At 36.0% G+C, this 21,321-nt stretch overlaps 2 protein-coding genes across 4 annotated transcripts in view; one reads left to right on the forward strand and one right to left on the reverse strand.

Moving 5' to 3' along the window:
• The window catches only part of LOC149571183 (putative RNA methyltransferase At5g10620), a 68,170-nt gene that overhangs the window by 24,248 nt on the left and 22,601 nt on the right, over positions 1 to 21,321 (forward strand). For 2 of the 3 annotated variants that reach the window (XM_089812757.1, XM_089812756.1), the window contains exons 3-6: positions 18,630 to 18,772; positions 18,909 to 18,975; positions 19,216 to 19,293; positions 19,446 to 19,591. In XM_089812757.1, the coding sequence (XP_089668883.1) occupies positions 18,630 to 18,772; positions 18,909 to 18,975; positions 19,216 to 19,293; positions 19,446 to 19,591 (434 nt within the window). The remainder of the gene's footprint in view (positions 1 to 18,629; positions 18,773 to 18,908; positions 18,976 to 19,215; positions 19,294 to 19,445; positions 19,592 to 21,321) is intronic. The other variant, XM_089812758.1, reaches the window with a different exon arrangement.
• On the reverse strand, positions 3,066 to 5,130 carry LOC149571184 (uncharacterized). Its single transcript, XM_089812279.1, has 5 exons — positions 4,903 to 5,130; positions 4,582 to 4,805; positions 4,284 to 4,471; positions 4,013 to 4,188; positions 3,066 to 3,176 (listed from the first exon to the last, which is right to left on the reverse strand). The coding sequence occupies exons 1-5, from the start codon at positions 5,128 to 5,130 to the stop codon at positions 3,066 to 3,068; spliced, it is 927 nt and encodes a 308-aa protein (XP_089668405.1).

Raw genomic sequence — 21,321 nt, forward strand, 5'->3', positions numbered from 1 at the left:
GTTTCTAGATAGTCTGTCTGATGTATCTTCTAGTAGTCAAAACAGGGTTACTGAACTCCAAGCACTCAATGGATACATACACATGGCCACAAAAGAACTGCCAAATCAACTGAATGCTGTGAAGGAGTTGGCTAGAGAGCATTCCAAATGGCTCTTAAGGTATACCAACATACACGTGCCTAGGCATGAAGAGCTCATCCCGATCATAGTTGCTGCCAAGGCCTATAGAGCGAAAGCAGAAAAGTGGAAGAAGTCGAAGTGATTCACATTTTGCCTCCTTTTTTTGTTTTATTATGTAATTATTGTAAAACGACAAATTGGTGCCTTGCCATTTGTCATTTTTGAGGAGATGAACCGATTAAAATTCCATTGTAACGGTCATCTCGAAATCGTATATGTATGAGATTGAAAGATTAATTAAAGGTCGGCAAATTTTTGGTGTGAAGTACTTTTTGTTGCAGAGACAATTGAATGGTATTTGATATCAATTATTTTCTATTCCAGTTTCTGTTAGATTCAGTCTTATGTTTTCTCTTTTGTTTGAGTTGAAATGAGGAAAGAAAAGAGTTTCACTCCCCTGTTTCGAAGCAACGAATGAATGTGATAGGCAGTGTCATTGTTCATTCAAAGAGAAATACCTTCAGCATTCTCCGTTTGTTAATCATAGTTCAGATTCAGATTAATTTAGCTCCATACTAGTTATTACTCAGTTAAGCTTTGTGAATTCATAAGATGTGTGGATTCATAAACTTGTTTAAATATTCGGAAATTTTTATTTGCCCGAGTTAGATTCTATTTAGGTCTAGCTTGGTTTTACCTCTTCTGTTCTTAGGTTAAGAACATACCCCAAATTAGTTTAGGAGAAAAACGTAATTCATTGCAAACCTATTTTAGGGAGCTGTAACTACCAGTTCAGAGAAAAGCCAATTCATTCATAACTGGTTTTTCAACTGTTTGTAACCAGATATTGTTCCAAGTTTGAGCATTTGCAAGTCATAATTAAAAAGAACAAATCTGTTTACCAACAATGACATACAATTGAAATATATCAAGACTATCATATTCTGATCAGAATCTGTAGACAATAAATCAGAGATCAAAAATCATTCAAATCTGATATAAATTTAATTTACATTCACACCCTTATTGGCTCATTATTTTCTTTCTTTACATTTGAGATATAGAAATTGTCTTTAACTAGTTTGAAACATGCCAAGTAACTTTCCCACATGACTTACAAAGTAGTGATCAAACTTGTGGCAAGATGTTAAAACCACTTTATTGTGCCTCTAACCAAGGTCTTGACAAAAAGCTTGATTGCATTAGTGAAACAACTCATGAGGATCTCTAGAGAATGCTTGAATGTGGCACTAATTTTGCTAACAAGATGATTGAATTGCACAACAAATTTCTTAATAGGCTCATTATTTTTTTGTTCTTTGCATTTGAGACTCATGTAAATAATATGTGGCCATCTTCAACTGGTTTGAAAACATGAGAAGAAATTTTCCTAAATGATCTCCCAATTGGTGATTGACCTTGTGGCAAGATGGTAGTGAAACCACTTCATTGCCCCTCCAATCAAGATTTGGACAGAACGTCTGTTTGCCACATCTTCATGTGCCACTCCTAGAATATTGCATGCTATGGTGAAGTTGTAACACTCCCAATTGGATGCTGATTTTTATCACCATGAAACTTTGGATGGCCCTTACTTGATCGTGTGGAAAATCATTGAGTTCAACAAGAACTAAAGGCTTGGTATTGTTCTTGTGACAATGGATGTGAAGGTAGACCATTGCAATTATTACGGACACTTTTACCTATTGTTTGAAGAGGCTCTCTATCTTATGTAAGAAATATTTTAATGAATCTAGGAATATTTGAGCCTTTGCTTGCATGTGCTTAGGAAGGCTTGCCTTTCTATGTGATTTCATGTAGAACTTATCTGCCTTGAATAGGAGGTGACGAGACTAACCATTATTTGCAAGATAACTTTCCATTATTTGCAAGATAACTTTATAGCAACTTGTATGCCATGGTGTGTGCCAAAATTTATACGAGGAGAATCCTCTCTTGAAACTCAAATTGAAGGCTTGGTGGAAAACTAAACTAATCCTAGACTCTTAAGGAATGAACACAATACACAATTATAATCATGCGCAAGATTTTTTAGGGGGTTTGCATAAATGATAAAAATAAAATAAATCCTAGCCGATCTTTTTATCTTAGGAATGGGCACAAGACATGAAAGGTTTATACTTGCAATTGGATCAAACAACAACTGAACTAGAGACAAAAAATACTTCTTTGCCATTTGAAAATCAAAGATTTGCAAGTCTACATACACAATAGAATGCCAAGTAGCCTACTTTTGGCACACATCGACAATGTAGAATTTTAGAAACTTATAACTTCAATGTACACAAGGTTGCCACTAGGATGAATCATAGTGTGTATTTGCATCAATTTTAAGCTTTTCTGACCATTGGAACCCAAACCATTATTTTGTTGATGACTTTACCAAACCGTAACAATTTCCCAGGGTTTGAAATAAGTTTACCATCCCCATCTTTTGTATTAATTTGCTAGGCTTTTGTCACAAAACCTATTTATATTTACTATCATGAGATTTTGGGAAGATCCTTGTCTTTGTTGTATAAGCTTAAACAAAACTGTTGAGCTAAGAAATTTTTTTGGCAGGTAAATTTAATTATTCTTCTACAACCTCGATTTATTTTGTTACTCAATCCTAGGAATTTTCACTTCTAGCTTGCCTGTGTAAACAATATAAGATTATGACATGAATAGAATCCGCTCTTTTATCCTCATTAATATTTTGGACCCTTGGAATAAGATGTTAGCTCTTTGTAAAGGTAATCTTGAATTGAACAAATTTTGCAGACATACTTAAAACATGCTTATTCATTGAAAGATTTAAGGTCATATATTTTGCATGAGCAACAAAACACTCCAAATGTTTTTGATTAATTCAAAAACAGGTTTTGAAGGGATCCCGAAACCCTTTACAACAACTTTAAACTGAATATTCATTAAACTCTTAATCACATCATACCAAAATAGGACAGATCCAAAGCAAACAAAAAAAGGACTATAGACTGTATCTCCAGCAAAACCAGCAGTTTCAACCGACAGAACAGGAAAAACAAGGCAAACTAAAAAAGAAAGCAAGACATTAGACCATAGTTGGAAAACTCGCCAAATGCAAAAACTCGCCAAGCCCCCCAAAAGTTTAATCGGGAAAAACTCGGCGATTTAAAAAAAAAACTCGAGAAAAACTCGGGAACCTAAAAAATCGCTGAAATTTAATTAAAAATACATTTATCTTGCAAAATTTAATGAGAAGATACATCTAATAAGTTAATTAAAGACAATACAAAAGAAAGAAACGAAGTTTAGATATATATAAATGTATAATGCATACAAAATTGCATTCTCATGCAGAATGCTCATGGTAGGAAGCAAAATAGTAAATTACTAAATAGTTTCAATCTGTCAAACTAGAAGTAAATACTAAAAGTCTAAATATATCAATACAATTTGACAATGTCAATCACATCTTCCTCTTTCCACTTGCACTAGCAGGAAAGCGAGGGAGTCTAGTCCTAGAAGAAGTGTCTCGCACTGGGATAGGGTGTGAGCTGCGTGACTGTGAACTCTGTGGCTGTGCCCCCTCGCTTAACGTCCCTACTGACTGGCTCGGCGTCCTAGAAGAGGATGCATCTCCTCCTAATGGTAATGCCTGATCCTCGCCTGAATCATTATCATCCTCGTCCTCATCCTCAATGTCATCCATAGTGAACTGAAAATCAGCATTAGCCTCCCCCTCCATGGCCTACCTCTCCAAATCAGCGATCTCATCTGGTGTAAACAATGGACTTGGCTCTTGTGCTGTCCAATCAGAATAAGGATCTATCTCATCTAGACCAAGCGGACCAGGTAGTTCTAAGAGCTGTGCCTTTTTTATGCGCAACTTAAGATTATAGTGCACATAAACAAGGTCATTAAGCCGTTTTTGAGTCAATTTGTTTCTTTTCTTTGTATGGATGGACTCAAATAAGCTCCAAGTGCGCTCACAATGGGATGAGCTACAAGGTTGGGATAGGACTCTGAGAGCAAATTTTCTTAAATTGGGGGTATTGCCACCCCAACTTGCCCACCAAGCATCTGCAAAACAAAATTAAAAAAGTTATAAAGCAATAAAAAAAAAATCAGAAGCACAACTTATCAATTAGCAAAAATTTTAAAGTTTGACGCTTTACCTGGTGCTTGAGTAGATCTTGCTCTCTTTGCTAGCATAGAAGAGAACAAAGGACCCCTTGATTCCACATAGATTTGTTGTTCGGTCACAATAGGGTCTCTCTCCTCTTCACTTGATATCATTCTCTCAATGCATTTAGAGAGACCTTCCATGACCTCTCCATTAGGATCTGAGTAGGAATCATCAGCCCTAAAACAAATAGAAAATGATATCAAGTCTTACTACACAACCTTAAAAAGTAAAGTAAAATAAAGACTTCATAAAATCCCAACTTCAAGGACAATCAATTATCATAGTACCTGAATTTGGGATTGAGGAAGTAGCCTGCTGCATGAATAAGTTGGTGGAGCATATTGTTCCACCTCCTATCAATTATTTCCCAAATGGGGTCAAATTTGAGACTATCCCTGTGATAGTAACTTCTAACAGCCTCTTTCGCCCTATCCATGGCCTCATAAAGACCTCCCATTGGGGATTGCTGCCCATCACATGTGCACAAGACTAGAACCAGGGGCAAAGACATCTACATTTGAAATTTGAAAAATACAAATTAGTTAATAACATAGTAAGTTATGAATTGATAATGAAACTTGAATACACTAAAAATATAATGAAGTTACCTCCACAATCTCCTTAGCCTTTGCAAAAAAGCTATCATCAAACACTATTCGTGCCACAGCCTCTCCTTCGGGCTTCTTTGAGTAAGGTGAAGCAACCCAATCAGCACACAAAAACATTTGCTTCAAAGCCAATATGTGGTCAAGAATACTTTGCAACATTAAGAAGACCGTTGCAAACCTTGTCATAGCAGGTCTCATCAAATCTTTGCCTTTAGTGGCTTTTCTCATCAAACTGAGAACCCATGGGTGATTATAGATATATTTCGTGACTCGCCTAGCATCTTCCACAATTGGACTCACCCAATCAAGTTTTCCTATGTCCTCCAAAAGAAGGTCAAGGACGTGTGCTGCACAAGGTGACCAAAAAATTGTGGGATGCCTCTCTTGAAGGATTCTACTTAAAAGATTAGCAAAAAATCAATAATCAATAACAAACTTTCCATATTTAGTATTTACAAATTACATCAAATCTAAATTGAATAATACCATTATCCATAGCATTACATTCATGATTCATATTGATTCAAATATAAAAAATTAAATCTACCTGCTGCCACATATGCTGCTGCATTATCTGTGATTATTTGTACCACATTCTCTATTCCTACCTCCATGACAACATTCTCCAACATTAAAGCCAATGTGGCTGCATTTTTCACTTTGTTGGAGGCATCGACAGATTTCCAAAACACCACATCATCTTTGCAAGCAATCAAGAAGTTAATAATGGTTCTACTTCTTCCATCTGTCCACCCATCAGATAAAATGGTGTAGCCATACTTCTTCCACTCTTTCTTTTGGTCTTCTATCAACAATGTTGCCCTACCAACCGCTTTGTCAAGCAACCTACAAAATTTAGGTGTAATATTAAATAAAGTGTAAGTGTTAGTAAAAAATTAGGAAATAAGTTATAACAATTAAGATTTAAAATATAACAATGAACTAAAGTGAATCACAATTATTTACAATTACTAAATAGTAAAATACTAACCTTCCATTCATATCCTTGCGATTAGGCGGCTTGTACCCTTTGCCTGATATTGTCATTGCATTCACCATATTGACCCAATAGGGACTATCAACGGCATTCATTGAGATATTGTTGAAAAACCAAAAATCAGCTGCTGCAATATCAGTTTGCTCATGCACCTCCTTAAACCATGCAATGCCCTCTAATGATGGCTGTGCTCCAGGTGTGTTCCTGGGCACAAAATAACCACCTATCCCTGATGGGGATCCGGATGGTGATGATGAAGAAGTAGGAGATGTAGAAGAAGTGGAACCGGTAAATGAGAAATTTTGTTTGCGGATCCGTGGGCCACGAAGAGATCCTGGTATGTTCTCAAGCGCTTCTTCTTCCTCTTGCATATCAAAAGGAGCTCTTTTTGATTCAGCTATGGCTGCCCTCATAGCTAATTTTGCCCTCTCCCTATTCAATTTTTTCTCTTCAGTAGCTGTAAGTAGGGCATGGATGAATCTTTTTTCTTTGTCAGTTACCTTGAGACAAGGATTTGAGTCATGTTTCTTTATGCCTGCAAGGTGGTATTTGAGGCGGTTTATGCCTCCAGAAATAATTCTCTCACAGGGAATGCATATCACCTTCCCAATATCATTTGGATTTGGAGCTTCATAGGCATACCGCCATGCCTTATCTCTTGCATTTTTAAGGCCGAGTGCCTATATATCCAGATGGGCATGGTGTTTGTGGCCACTCTTCTTGCGGGTTTGACATTTTTTAATGGTTGACCGCTGCCCTACACATAAATATATAAAAAAATGAATAAACAAAGTTAGAACTTAGAAGCTAGGGTTTCAAATGATTCAAAGTTTCAAACTTCAAACTTCAACCATATCCTTAGCAAACAACAAACTTCAATCATATCCTTAGAAGCTAGGGTTTCAAATCAAAATGATTCAAAATGATTTTAAATGATTTGAAAACATTTACAAACAAGTTAACAACAACAAAAACAAAAGAACATTTGTTATAAAACTATAAAAAGTTTTCAAACTATGATAAGATGAACATACCTGGAAAGAAATTTGTCTTCTAAAATCGGTTAGAATCCTCTACAATCCACTCAAATCCGCCTTGAATCACTTGCAATCAGCCAAGAATGCCTCCAAACCTTCTTCTCTTCACTCCTCAAGGCTCTAAACAATCCAAATACAAGAAAAAATGAGAAAAAAACACATTCACTGCTGCTTTAATCCGTCACAGGCTGTGGGCGAAAATCTCACCAGTAAATCGCGAGTTTTTTTGAAAAACTCGCCGAGTTTTTCGCGATTACTCGCTGAGTATTCGGCGAGTTTTTACCAGTCCGCCGAGTTTTTAAATCGGCGAGTTAACTGGTGAAAAACTCGCCGAGCTAGGAAACTCGGCGAGTTTTAAAAACTCGCATTAGACCATCTTTTTCAGGAACTTTGTTGTTTCCATCTTGAGTTCATCCTCTGAAAAGGCAGTTTGATTTCATTGATCTCCACGAGGTCCTGCTCTTTAGAATATTTGGAGGCTTTCTCCCTCAAGCTTCCTTGAGTTCTTTTCCAAGTCCCTTGCTTTGGCTAGCAGTCGAGTCCTCTTCAAGATCCACTTTGATAATGTTGTTATTTCTTTTCTCCAGCATAGCATAGATACACTTTAGGTTACTAGCAACAACATTTAAACCCTCATGATTATGGATGAGAACAGACCTAAGAAGAGTCTCATTACGGTCCATTTTGTCTATCATGTTCTGCAATTTGTTATCCATAATATCTTTAGCTTTCAATTCTGCCATAGCCTTAGCTAGCTCTTCATTAACCTTGTCTCTGATAATGGTCCTAGTTTCGAACAGCTTCCCTTCAACAATGTTGATTTCTTTCTCAATTTTATCCTCAATCTTTTTTAATTTGCCATGAAGATCAGAAACTTCATTCACCATCCATTTTTTATATTCGAAACAAATAAATGTACCTAGCCTTCACTATCTTAAGAATACCCAATGTGCTATCTCTGTCATCTTTGAGGTCTTAAGAGTCTAGATGAATGGATTGCTCCTTCACGATCTCTTCTTCAGCATTCGGGATAGGACCACCAGGATACGTGATAGAGATGCCTTGCTCAGGGGTAGCTGAATCCTCATAACCCACAAGGTTGATATTAACTTGGTTTGGCTCATTCCTAGCACTATCCGGTTGCTTGACCTCAATGTTGTCTTTCTCCTTTGTAACACCAACATTCGCCTCCTCTTGCTTTTTATTAGGTTCTACCACAATAACATTTTCACCCATATTTTGCTCGTCCTCAAAGTTCTCCTTTCCCTTGTTATTATCATCCTTGGTCTAGTCTCCAGCTTCAATTTCTGTACTTTTTTCATCTTTGTTCTCAAACTTCCCATCCTTATTCTTTTCTAGTGTCACATATTCCAAACCCTTCTCAGAGTTCTCTCCACTGATTTTTTGAAGAATGGAGGCCACCTCTTCTTCAGGGCCACTCTAGCTCTGGCGGACCATGTCTTTCTTTGCCGGAGAGAGGTTCTTCTAGTCATCCAAGTCTTCAGTGACCATATCCTCCATAGCCTCTTTTTTATTCCAGGCTTCTACAACAATTTGTTTGCCCTTTTTGTGTCTCTTAACCTAGCTACCACTCGTCCTTGTTTGAATCACCCATAGAGGTTTCTTCCTCTTCATCTTTAATGATAAAGTCATCACTATCAAAAACCTCCATTTTCGAGTCCTTATTTTTACCATGGGGGAATTTGTTCTTTTTTCTAGAACTTCCTGTGATTCCTCCCTTTTTCTCTTACACTGGTCTTCTTTTTGTTCCAATAAAGACCCCAATTTTTTATCTCCATAATGCTAGTAAATGAGCAAAATCAACCCTTCATGAAGAACAAGTTTCGTCAAGCCTTTCTTGTTCTTCTCAATACTTTTTGCCTAAGAATTGAACATATAATAAGGAAAGGATATCCATATATTGTGGCAAAAATGGTTTAACAAGACAAAGTGAAATCTATGGACCCTAGTATACCTTCCATCCAAAGAAAAATACTCCATAACTGCTTTAGGTATTTTAACCTAGAAAGGTTTGCTTTGGCTCATTTCAATGAAATCTAATTTAGACTTAATCAGAAGATCCTTCTCCTTTTGCTCTTTGGCAAATCTAAGCAAAACACCCCAAATGTTAGTTCTTGTTTTCAATGTAGATTGATGGATGCTTTTGCATGAGCTCAATCACAAATTTAAGCTCATATATACTCCAAGTACAATAACTTGTTGATTTTAATAGATTTTTCTTTTACTATAACTTATAATAACACTTATGATTTTTCTGTGTGTTTCAAGTTACTTTGTCAATGCATATGTATATGATACTAAGAGGCATGTCTCCATAGAGACATGTCTCTTTAATTTTATTAGACATACATACATTGTATCTCATATATGTATATAGTAAATAACACTTATAATTTTTCTGTGCGTTTCAAGTTACTTTGTCAATGCATATGTATATGATACTAAGATGCATGTCTCCGTAGAGACATGTCTTTAATTTTTATTACACATACATACACTGTATCTCATATATGTATATATTAAATGAGATAAGTATTTATATCTCATATATACACAAAGTATATACATATATATTCTCATATATACACAAAGTATATATATATATATCTTCAGTGAGTTTTATCCGACTGAAACTACACTTACATTAACACTCCCTCTTAGTTAAGAAGGATAAACACATGGATAGATATTACACCACCATTTGTAATCTGAGGAATGACAAATTTTAAGGATATCTTTGATCAAAAGAGCCATTATGATATCACATTTGATATCATGAGTATTGGCCTATCAGAATACCAACACATGATATTCACCAAGTACTCAAAATATATCTATACAAGCAACTCATAGGTTGTCAAGTGAATGACATCTAACACTTAGTTGCTGATTTACAAGATATAATCTATCATGATCTGTTTCAACGTTGACATAAAATGTATATCATGATTTAAGTTATTGTAAGATCGTTAACTTTGAATAACTTTTGCAAATACAAGTGATAATCATTTGGAAGTCGTCACTTCCTCATGATATGCCCATGAGGCAGGCCCATACACACAGACATGACAAGAAGTTTACATGAAGTCACCATAGATACTGTCATGTGGTGTTGTCATGACATCCACCATGAGTCTGCTAGAGAATAAGATTTTCATCTTGAACTTATCTCTTATAGAGAAGAATGTATTGCGAGGGATTGCACTTAGAATTAGAACTTCTTCTTCGTGAAGAAACACCAACCTTTTGACCGCTTTGTCGTTATCCCTTTGTGTTGTGCTCCACGTCCCTATGATATCTGCAGGTCTTCCACGGTGGCAGGTACCATGTTGCCCCTTAATCTTTTTCCACATTATATCTCCTATGGTGGTATCCATGTGTCATAGGTAAGTTTAATAATTTTATAATGTATCTGCCATGTTACATGCGTTGATCCCTTATGAATATATTCTTTTGTTCCTTTTGCTGTCCTATATCCACATTTTGTTCCATTTGTTAGTTACTGGTTCGATCTCACCATCCCTCTTTCCTTCTCTGCCGGATTCGATTCCGTACCCAATCACTCCATTCATGTCTGCTATTATCAGTATTGTTAATTCTATAATCATTGCTGTTATAACATCATTCAACATATTCCTTCCCATGTGTGATAATAGAATCTGTGATATCCGTTTTTTCTTTCAAGAGACATAATTGGTGATGAAGTCACCTGTATAAAGCTTGCATGGTGAATGTTGACTTGCCTATGCTTAATACTCCCGAGTCAAGTACTCCTATGCTAGCATTTGATTTAATATAAAGGCGCTGACTGTAATATCTGTTATAATTTCCACCTCTGTACACTGAGGAATCATTTTTCAACAGCCAATATGAAAACATATCAGATAATTTCTCCAGGTAATGTCTTGTGGAGATGTGGTAGATATGTACTATAAATCCTTCATCGATGTTGAACAAGGCCTACAAATTGTAAGAGTCGTATTTGCATATAAGCGAACTATAGTCTTTAAACTGTATATGAATCATCCTAAGAATTGTCCCAAAATACAGGCTTTAAGGACCAGAATAAACTTCATCATGGCAGCAAATTAGAATAAAGATTTGAGTCTGCAGATAATATGCCAAACTCCAAACCATGACAAGGGAATGTAGTAAATTTTTCAAATATTCAACACTTGTATTGTAGAATCTGCACTTCGAAACCTCATAGGCTGGTAGGGAACCTGCTCTGATACCGTGTTGATTTTAATAGATTTGTCTTTTATTGTAACTTGTAATAGCACTTATGATTTTTCTGTATGTTACTTTCTTAATGCATATGTATATGATATTAAGAGGCATGTCTCCATAGAGACATGTCTCTTTAATCCTCATTCGTTATCAACAACGTTTGCTTATTAACATGATTAAGAGTGTGATAATAACTTATACATACATACACACATGTATAGACACACACTATATCTTGTATATGTATATATTAAATGAGTTAAGTATATATCTCATACATACACAAAGTATATTTATATATATCTTCAGTGAGTTTTATCTGACTGAAACTACGGTAACATTAACACAAATTGCTTCCATCCTTCCCAAGTTGTAATTAACTTATCACGACTGTTGATTTCTATTTTTTCGTTGTTTTGAATATCACAAAACTGGCTATATGCCATGATTTCTTCCACGAAGGTTGATTAAAATAAATAAAATGCGTGATTTTAGTATGCTTGGCAGCACATATCCCCAAAAAGTGTGATTTAGTGGTCTTTACCATTTCAAGCATCCTAATTGCATGATCACTCACCTCCATTTTGTTTAAAACCTTGAATTATATGTTTGCATAGTTATATTGTCTTTTGTTAAGGGTTCAATGCCTAGTTTTGTAACTATGTCAGTTTTACTTCTCTACCTCCTTGTTTTCCAATTCCACCCATGATTGCTAGTTAAACACGCTTGATGTTGTTTGTTGTCCCTCTACATTTAATTGCGTTATTGTCACCTTGATATTGATGAGAGCTGGCCTGGTTGTGGAATTCACCTAAACTGCCACCATGAAATGCCTTTGTTGTGCAATTACACTTTTTATGTTACCTCTTTTCTCATACATGGGATTCTCATTTCCATTATGACATTAGATCCTTGACTGTACAATTGCATTGCTAACATGAAGTGTTATATCATGACTATTAAAAAATAAGTGTTTTTGTATCCATGGTCACCAGTTAAGTCACAAGGTTCAAATTTGAATTCAAGCTCATTAATCATAGAATTTGGATGGAATTCAGCGAGGATAAAAATTCGAAAAATAAAAACTGACATTAAATTTACCCTATATAAATTTATTTATTTCTAAATATAAGTTATATATCTACAAAATTGTCATAATAGAAGGACATTGCTAAATAATTAAACTAAATAACTCAATATTATTTTAAAATAAAATAAAATTCTATTAAATAACAATATTATATTAAATATCATAAAATCCAAATGAAGTTCGGAAAGGGTACAAATTCGCTCAAATTCTATCATGTCCCCAAATTTTAATGTAATAATTAAATTAAATTAATTAATTAACTTGTCCCAGAATTTAAATAAGATAACAAAAGGACTTTTAATTAGTCATTTTAATTAATTAATATGGGGCCCAAGTTAATAATATTTGTATTTGTGGTTCCTATTGATTTAGTATTATCTTAGACCCATTTTTATTTTAATTGTTTGCGTAGGTGTTGTCGTCGGCTATCTTTGTAAACCTTTGGAAGTTCCTCCGAAGGGTATTTAAGTACAGCGTGTAGGTAGTAGTTGTTATGCGATTTGGATTATTTTCTTTGTACTGTGAATTCCTCTTGGAGTTCTTTATTGTTCGCCATTTCGGAAGTGAAAGATATTCCCTACTTGGCTTTCCGGTTTCGGTGGGATTCAAGCCTCACCCTATTCTGTTGTCTGTAACACTTCGCTTGGATTTGATAAATCGGAGCACCATCTTTGTCTGCGAGTGTTAATTGGAGAATATCATTATTCAATATCTATTCATGCTTGGCATTTATTTGATGGAGTTGTGTTCTAATATTATTTGCATGAGTTTGTATGCTCTTTCCAATTTCTGTTTAATACTCGACGTACTCCTCCATCCACCTCCCTCTGTACCTCTCCCTCCATCCGTACTCTTCCCTTCGTACTCCTCCCTCTATTCGTCGTATTACCTCCCTCCATCCATACTCCTCCCTCCATTTGTACTCCTCCCTCCATCTGCCCTACTACCTCCCTCCATCCGTACTTCCCCCAACATCTGCAGTACTACCTCCCACCATCCATACTCCTCCCTACATCTGTACCTCCCCCTCCATTCGCCGTACTATCTGCCTCCATTTGTACTCCTCCCTCAATCCACCATTCATACTACCCCCTCCGTACTCCTCCATACACTTTCATATTCCGAATATCATATTCCACACATTTCCATTTCCTTTGTACTTAAATTTTGATCTTCCATTACCAACCACCATATTGAGGTCCTCTTCATCATACGTACGCCACAGTTCAGATATCCCTCCGTATTCACAAAAAAATTGACGTACGGTCTTGTATCCACCGCCTCTTTGTCTAGACAAGGGATAATACAGTGGTATCAGTGCTGGTGATTCTACCAACTTGTTGGGAGTATTGAGAGATTAGTCTTGGATCACACTATGGCACCTAATGATGCCATATATTCTTTATCTCACGTTTCAGCTGATTGGAAGGCACATTTGTTAGTAGAGTACTCCAAGAATTCTTTTGCATGCCTATTGTTGGATGGTCAAGTGCAGGATGCCAGATACAAGGTGGTTGGCGATATCATTTACTACAAAGATAGAACCTATTTGGTACCCGAGTCGAAGATGAAGGAATGAATTCTAGAGGAAGATATCGGCACAAATATTGTCAAACCAACACCCAATGATCATCTTAATGGAAATTTGGGTTCTATCAGTGGCCCTCCGAATGAGAAGGCTCTATCGATGGTTGTTCAACTTCATGGAGATTCTATGGACGATTCCTTGCAAGAGAAACCACAGTTGGTTGAATATGGAGTTTGTCCTTCAGTTGTGCCTAAGTTGTGCATAACTGCAATTTTCCATGTGAAGAGCTTCCTCATAAAAATAATAGGATCTACATGTGTTGTAAAGTTCTTGAGGAGATTGATGATTATATGAAGATTATGGATTTGGACATCAATGTGTTTAATGATTGGCTCCCTTGGGATCTTGGTCGTTTTGGATATAGCAATATCAGAGTGGCGCAGTGGAGCTCGAATGGAGGTCTACCCATCTCAATTGAATTTAATTATGCACATGTGATCTTGAAGAAGCATGAAGTTTTTAGCAGATATAGCAATTTGCATCTGCGCATGGTTTGAGATCTTGGAGTTCGCAGCAATCTTTGGCCAGCGAGGATTTGTAATGTCCCCAATTTTAATAAAATACTTTAAATAATTAACGGTCCCAAAATTTAAATAATATTAGTTAGACCTTTAATTATTTACTAATGGGGCCCAAATTTTATTAATTATTTGTAGGTATTTTCCGTTTCAACATTCTTTTGTAAACCCTTGAGAGTTTTCTCCGGAGTCGTATTTATGTGCAGCATGTAGGTAGTTGTTCGGATGCGATTTGGATTATTTTCTTTGCATTGCGAATTCCTGTTGTAGTTCTCTATTGTTCGCCATTTCGGAAGTGAAAGATCTTCCCTACTTGGCTTTCCGGTTTCGGTGGGATTCAACCCTCATCCTATTCCGTTCAAGCTTCCTAGCTCAGATTTGGTAAATCAGAGCATCATTATTGTTTGCAAGTAACATTTCCCTAAATTTTAATGTAATAATTTAATTTAATTAATTTATTAACTGGTCCCAGAATCTAAATAATATAACAAAAGGAACTTTAAATTAGTTACTTTAATTAAGTAATATGGGGCCCAAGTTAATAATATTTGTATTTGTGGTTTTGATTGATTTAGTATATCTCAGACCCATTTTTATTTTTATTGTTTCTGTAGGTGTTGCCATCGGCTATCTTTGTAAACCCTTAGAAGTTCCTCCGAAGGGTATTTAAGCACGACGTGTAGGTAGTAGTTGTTATGCGATTTGGATTATTTTCTTTGTAGTGTGAATTCCATTGGAGTTCTCTATTGTTCGCCATTTCGAAAGTGAAAGATCTTCCCTACTTGGCTTTCCAGTTTCGGTGGGATTCAACCCTCATCCTATTATGTTCAAGCTTCCTAGCTCGAATCTGGCAAATTAGAGTGTCATTATTGTTTACAAGTAACATTATCTTTGGAATCTATTTGTGTTTGGACTACATTTATATCTATCATTGTTCTGTGTACTAGCAAGATTGCATTCGGATTATTTCTGGCATAGATAATGGATAATTGTTTCTGCCCCTCTGTTACCAAGAAATCACCGTACGACTTCCTATTCATTCCGGTATAGCCACCCCACAATCACTGTATTCACTCGTCATCAACCATCAATTGTACCCATTTTTCTGTCACCGTACAGACTTGCAGTAGCAACCATACGGATAACCCTACGGATTGTATTATTGACTGTACGAGCTTTGCCTTGCTATAACGTACGGTTGCACTCATTGACAGTATGAACCTTGGATTACTACATCGTGTGACTGCACCCATTGACCGTACGGTCCCCTTTTGCTACATTGTACGGCTACACTATCTTGTTTTGACCCTACAACTTACCTTGTTGCTATCGTACGACCTCTACTCTGCCCTCCATACAGACATTGGGGCTTATAGAAGTTGATTTCGATTTCGACCGTGCATCTTTGCAGAGAAGAAAGATACCCTTGGTCATTTTCTGGAAAGGAACATTACAATGGTATCAAAGCTGGTGATTTTGCCAGCCTGTTGGGAGAATGGAGAGCTTTGACTTGGATTACACTATGGCTCGGTTTCGAGCTGATTGGAGGGCACATCTGTTGGTCGAATACTTCAAGAATACTTTTGCGTGCCAACTATTGGATGGTCAAGTACAGGATGACAGATACAAGGTGGTTGCTGAGACCATTTACCAGAAAGACAAAATCTACTTGGTACCTGAGTCCAAGATGAAGGAAATGATTCTGAAGAAGGTACTTGCACAAATATCATTGAACCAATGCTCGACGATCAACTTGATGTAAATTTTGGTTCTACCAGCGACCCTTCGAATAAGCAAACTCTACCGGTAGTTGTTCAACCTCTTGTTGATGCAGATTTGATCGAGGATTATTTGCAGGAGCAATCTTTATAGTTGGCTGATTATGAAGTCTATTCCCTAGTGGCGATCATGATGGATTACATAGATGAATTTCGAGTTGGGATCTTGGTGATTCGAGACGAGACAATATTTATATCAGAGTGGTGCAGTGGATGCTTAACGACAATGTGGTGCAAGGGTGGTTTGATAACAATTCACTCTTTTTGCCTGTGTGTTTGTTTTGGGATCCTGGTGAGTCAGGACATGATAACATTTATATTAGAGTGGCGCAACAAAAGTTTGACAGCAAAGTGGTGTTGTGGAGGATTGATGTCATTTCACTTGTCTTGCTTGTGCGTTTGAATTGGGACCCTAGAGTTGTTGGTGTTTTGTTTGATGACGGATTGCTTGAGGGCAAGCAATCTTTTGGGCAACGAGGATTTGTCATGTCCCCAAATTTTAATGTAATAATTAAATTAAATTAATTAATTAACTGGTCCCAAAATTTAAATAATATAACAAAAGGACCTTTAATTAGTTACTTTTATTAATTAATATGGGGCCCAAGTTAATAATATTTGTATTTATGGTTCCAATTGATTTAGTATATCTCAGACCCATTTTTATTTTATTCTTTTAATAGGTGTTGTTGTTAGCAATTTGTAAGCCCTCAGAAGTTCCTTTGAAGGGTATTTAAGCATGGTGTGTAGGTAATAGTTATGTGATTTGAATTATTTTCGTTGTACTCTGAATTCCTGTTGGAATTTTCTATTGTTTGCCATTTCAGAAGTGAAAGATCTTCCCTACTTGGCTTTTCAGTTTCGATGGGATTCAACCCTCACTCTACTCTATTGCTTGTAATACTTTGTTTGGATTTGACAAATTGGAGCACCATCTTTGTCTGTGAGTGTTAATTGGAGAATATCGGTATTCAATATCTATTCATGCTTGGCATTTATTTGATGGAGTTGTGTTCTAATATTATTTGCATATGAGTTTGTATGCTCTTTCCAGTTTTTGTACAATACCTGACATACTCCTCCATCCACCTCCCTCCGTACCTCTCCCTCCAATTGTACTCCTCCATACGTACTCCTCCCTCCATTCATACTCTTCCCTCCATCCGTCGTACTACCTCCCTCCATCCATACTCCTCCCTCCATCCGTACTCCTCCATCCATCCGGACTTCCCCCAACATCTGCCGTATTACCTCCTTCCATCCATACCTCCCCCTCCATCCGCCGTACTACCTCCCTTGATTTGTACTCCTCCCTCCACTCGTCATTCGTACAACCCCCCTGTGTACTCCTCCATACACTTCCACATTCCATCTTCCATATTCCACATTTCATATTCCATACATTTCCATTCCCTCCGTACTTCAATTTTGATCTTCCACTATCAACCACCTTACTGGGTTCCTCTTCACCATACGTACGCCACAGTTCGTATATCCCTCCATATTCACAAAAAGTTTGACGTACGGTCTTTTATCCACCGCTTCTTTGTCCGGACAAGGGACATTACAAATTTGAATTTCATGGATGAAATTCGACATATCCTGTGACTTAGGTCAGCAGTATGAGTTTTCTTTCCCTATAGATTGCTTTCAACTAGAGAACATAACTTCAAATCTTGATGAGTTTTTGCAATTCTTTCATCAATGACACTTACCTGATCTAACAAATGCATTTTCATTTTCATTTTGTTATTCCTGCAAAGGGAAGGACTAGAGAGGATAAAAAATGCAAACACCAACCAAATCAAAAGTCTGAAACGTGACTTCCAATTAAAAAAATGTCAAGATTTTAACTACAAATTTGATACAGAAGAAGAGTTTCATATACATACAACATACCTTCAAAAGTGATCAGTTTTTGTATTATCGAAGATTTGCACTCAGCACCATATAGATGCCTACATAATGGATTTTACCATTAAACCAAGTGCCCTTCAGCACAATTGATTAATTTTTGATCTTACTCTCCTTTGCTTTGGCTTGTGTCCATTAAACTCTTTTTATCAGTGAATAGCATAACTGTGTTTACCTTTCTGGCCTTGTTTGCTTTTATACCCTGCATGCAGCAATTCTTTTAGGTGTTTCTTCATTATCAACTATCACAATCGTTGTGTCTCCTTAGTACTCCTGATCTTTACTTCTGCAGTTTTTCCCTCCCTAGTTTCCTTTAAGATACTTTCTATGGCTTTTGAGAAAGCATAGTCCATCAAAAAATCCTTCTTTCCCATTGCTTATGCTGGTTGCTGCTGTTCTCATTGTTAATATCAAACACAAATTATTAATATGCTGATCTTTTTGTTCGCATTCTTGTTTTTGTAATTTACTATCTTTTGGAAATTGCATTTTTCTATTCTTCAAATGTCAATGTCTTAGTTCAACATTTTGACTGTAAGGTATTAATGATGCAGAAGGCACTTCCAATAAGATTGTTCACAGTGGGAAAAAACAGATCTAGTGGGATGCAAATGGTAGTTGATGAGTATATGGAGAAACTTAGACGATATTGCAGTGTTGAGGATGTTCAAATAAGATCAAATCCAATGAAAACGAGGCATGCTTAATTCGCATGTAAAAACTACTGGAATAATATCTTATTATTATGAACTGGGATTTGAAGTTAGCATTTATTTTTAGTGAACTACATACAGATGCATTTATTATAAAAACTAGCATTGTGGTTGGAACAGTGACGTGAAAGCACAGATTAAAGGAGAAGACACCAAAGTTATGCAGCGCATCACTCCAAAAGATTGGGTACAGTAGTATAGGTTCTCTGTAATTGAGGTGGAAAAAAGTTAATTCTGTTGTCCTTGTTTCTTTTGAAATTCTATGCAATGCCATTAGTTTAACTGCTATATTTTAATTCCCACTACTTCAAATGTATATGCTTGGAAGTGTTTTTCATTTTTATCTATATTCATATAATCAGAGATGGTGGAAGTTGCATTAATTGTTAAGCAACATTTGCTGAAATTTGAGTTTACACTGTCACAGGTTGTGGTCTTAGATGAGAACGGGAAAGACATTACATCGGAGCAGCTAGCGAAATTAATAGAGGACTCAGGGTCAACGGTATGACTCTTACATATACTTACAATTTCTTTATGTTGTTTAGGGCTACTATCAATAAGAAGATCTTCATGTTATTCTGAAATTGAAATTAGCTGTAATCACTTGTTGCCTAAGTTTTCTTTTCTTAGGTTGATTAGTAAATTTGTTTACAGGGATCGTCATCTGTTGTATTTTGCATAGGAGGACCATATGGTCACGGCCAACAACTAAAGACACGTGCTGATGTCACTATTAGACTTTCGTCTATGGTATTAAACCATCAGATTGCTCTTATTGTCCTGCTTGAGCAGTTATACAGGTTTGTTGAATGTACTATTGTAACATATGTGATAGTTTTGAGTCTTAATTTATAAATGATTTAAAACTATATCTTGTCAATGTCCATTGTAGGAAAAATACAAGACATAGAATGATTACAAAGATGTTTGATATTAATAAAGGAGCAAAAATCTCCTTAAATATGAGTTACAAAGATCTATTTATAAAAGATAAGATTGAGAACTAATAAAGCAAAAGGATAAAAACAACTCAAAGAATGAAAAATATTCCTTAAGTCTATTTTAAGACTTGGTTGACACCAATTAAATATTACAATATTACTTTAAAGTTTAATACCCTTCTTTAACCTACTAAGGACACCGAGTTTATCCTTAAACTTTACAAATTTGTTAGGACTCACACATAGAATGTGAATTTGATCCTTAGTTGGACAGTACTACAATATCACCAATCCATCTTCTACAAATTGTTGCCTTAATCAAATGACATTGAAGCTCCACATGTTTGGTACAATTGTGAAAGAATGGATTCTTGATAAGCTTTAATGCCCCTTAATTTTCATAAACAAGGGTGAAGGCCATGCTTGAGATATTTTTATGTTTGAAAGCATCCTTTGAAGCCATATGGGCTCACATGTTGCTATGACTGTTTGTCAATATTTTGCTTCCATTGATGAAAGAGCCAATCCTTGTTGCTCCTTGCTGGTCTATATGACTGTATCCATGCCAAGATAAAACCATATCCAAAAGTGGATTTTATGTCATCAATAGAACCAACCTAGGATCTTTGCTTCTGTTGTACACAATGCCAAAGTCAAATGTCCCTTTCACATATCTGAAGGCTCATTTCCTTGTAACCCAATGTTTTGCCTTTGGTTTAGTTATGATTCTGGAAATGTGATTCACGACATAGTTCAAATTAGATCTAGTGGCTGTAAGATAGATTAGGCTGCCCACTAGTTTTTTGGTCTGTTTTGGCTGATTTTGATTGAGAAATATCTAGCAATCATTTGCTAGTAAACTAGATTTTGCAGTTCGTTATTTAAAACTTGTCGAAAGAACTCTTGGCATATTTTGATTGAGAAATAACTAGCAATCACACCTTAATGGGTACAACGTAGAGGCATGTAAGGTCAACCAAGTATTTTTCCCCTTGTCCATTTCTCCCTCTCGTCCTCTCTATATCTCCTTATCGCCTTTTCAATCTATCTAAGCATCTGTATCTCTTTCTATTTGTTCCTCTCTCGCTCTCCCTATCTATTTCTCCCTCTGCATCTCACTAGATCACTTTCTATCTTTACCAAAGTAACGAGAATCGGAATCGAATCGTGAATCGGCCATGAATTGGCTATGAATCGGCAAATTAAAAAAAACCCTTTAAATTTAGAGATTTTAACAATTTAAAACTTATTTCATGCACCCTTTATTGAATATAACTTAAACACACTATAACATCATCAAATAGAGGTTAAAACTTAACATACATAAACATGGAACATAAATGATAAATCCATCACATACGTAACTATGTTACATGTAAAATGTAAATTATAGGCTAGCTGAAGTAAATAGAAATCATATGATCATAAATTCATAATGATTCAAATCATAGAATGTATGTAAGATGAAGATCCATAAGACATCAAATCATAAATGTATGTAAGAATCTAAGATGAAGATCCATAAAACATATGTCTATCAATATCAATATCTATAAACAAAATGAAAAAACAAGGCTCCAACTCAATCC

The sequence above is a fragment of the Cupressus sempervirens genome, chromosome 2, assembly GCF_028749045.1.
Source record: "Cupressus sempervirens isolate cs-2001-9-10 chromosome 2, ASM2874904v1, whole genome shotgun sequence".
In the NCBI taxonomy this organism is placed as follows: domain Eukaryota; kingdom Viridiplantae; phylum Streptophyta; class Pinopsida; order Cupressales; family Cupressaceae; genus Cupressus; species Cupressus sempervirens.

What these genes read in the sequence shown, in the direction of transcription:
- LOC149571184 (XM_089812279.1), bottom strand. Translation starts at nt 5,130, where the DNA reads ATGAGAAAAGCCACTAAAGGCAAAGATTTGATGAGACCTGCTATGACA. An exon ending in AAGATCTACTCAAGCACCAG is followed by an intron (nt 4,189 to 4,283) that starts GTAAAGCGTCAA and finishes TTTGTTTTGCAG; the next exon opens with ATGCTTGGTGGGCAAGTTGG. An exon ending in GGCTTAATGACCTTGTTTAT is followed by an intron (nt 3,177 to 4,012) that starts GTGCACTATAAT and finishes TTTCTTTTTTAG; the next exon opens with TTTGCCTTGTTTTTCCTGTT.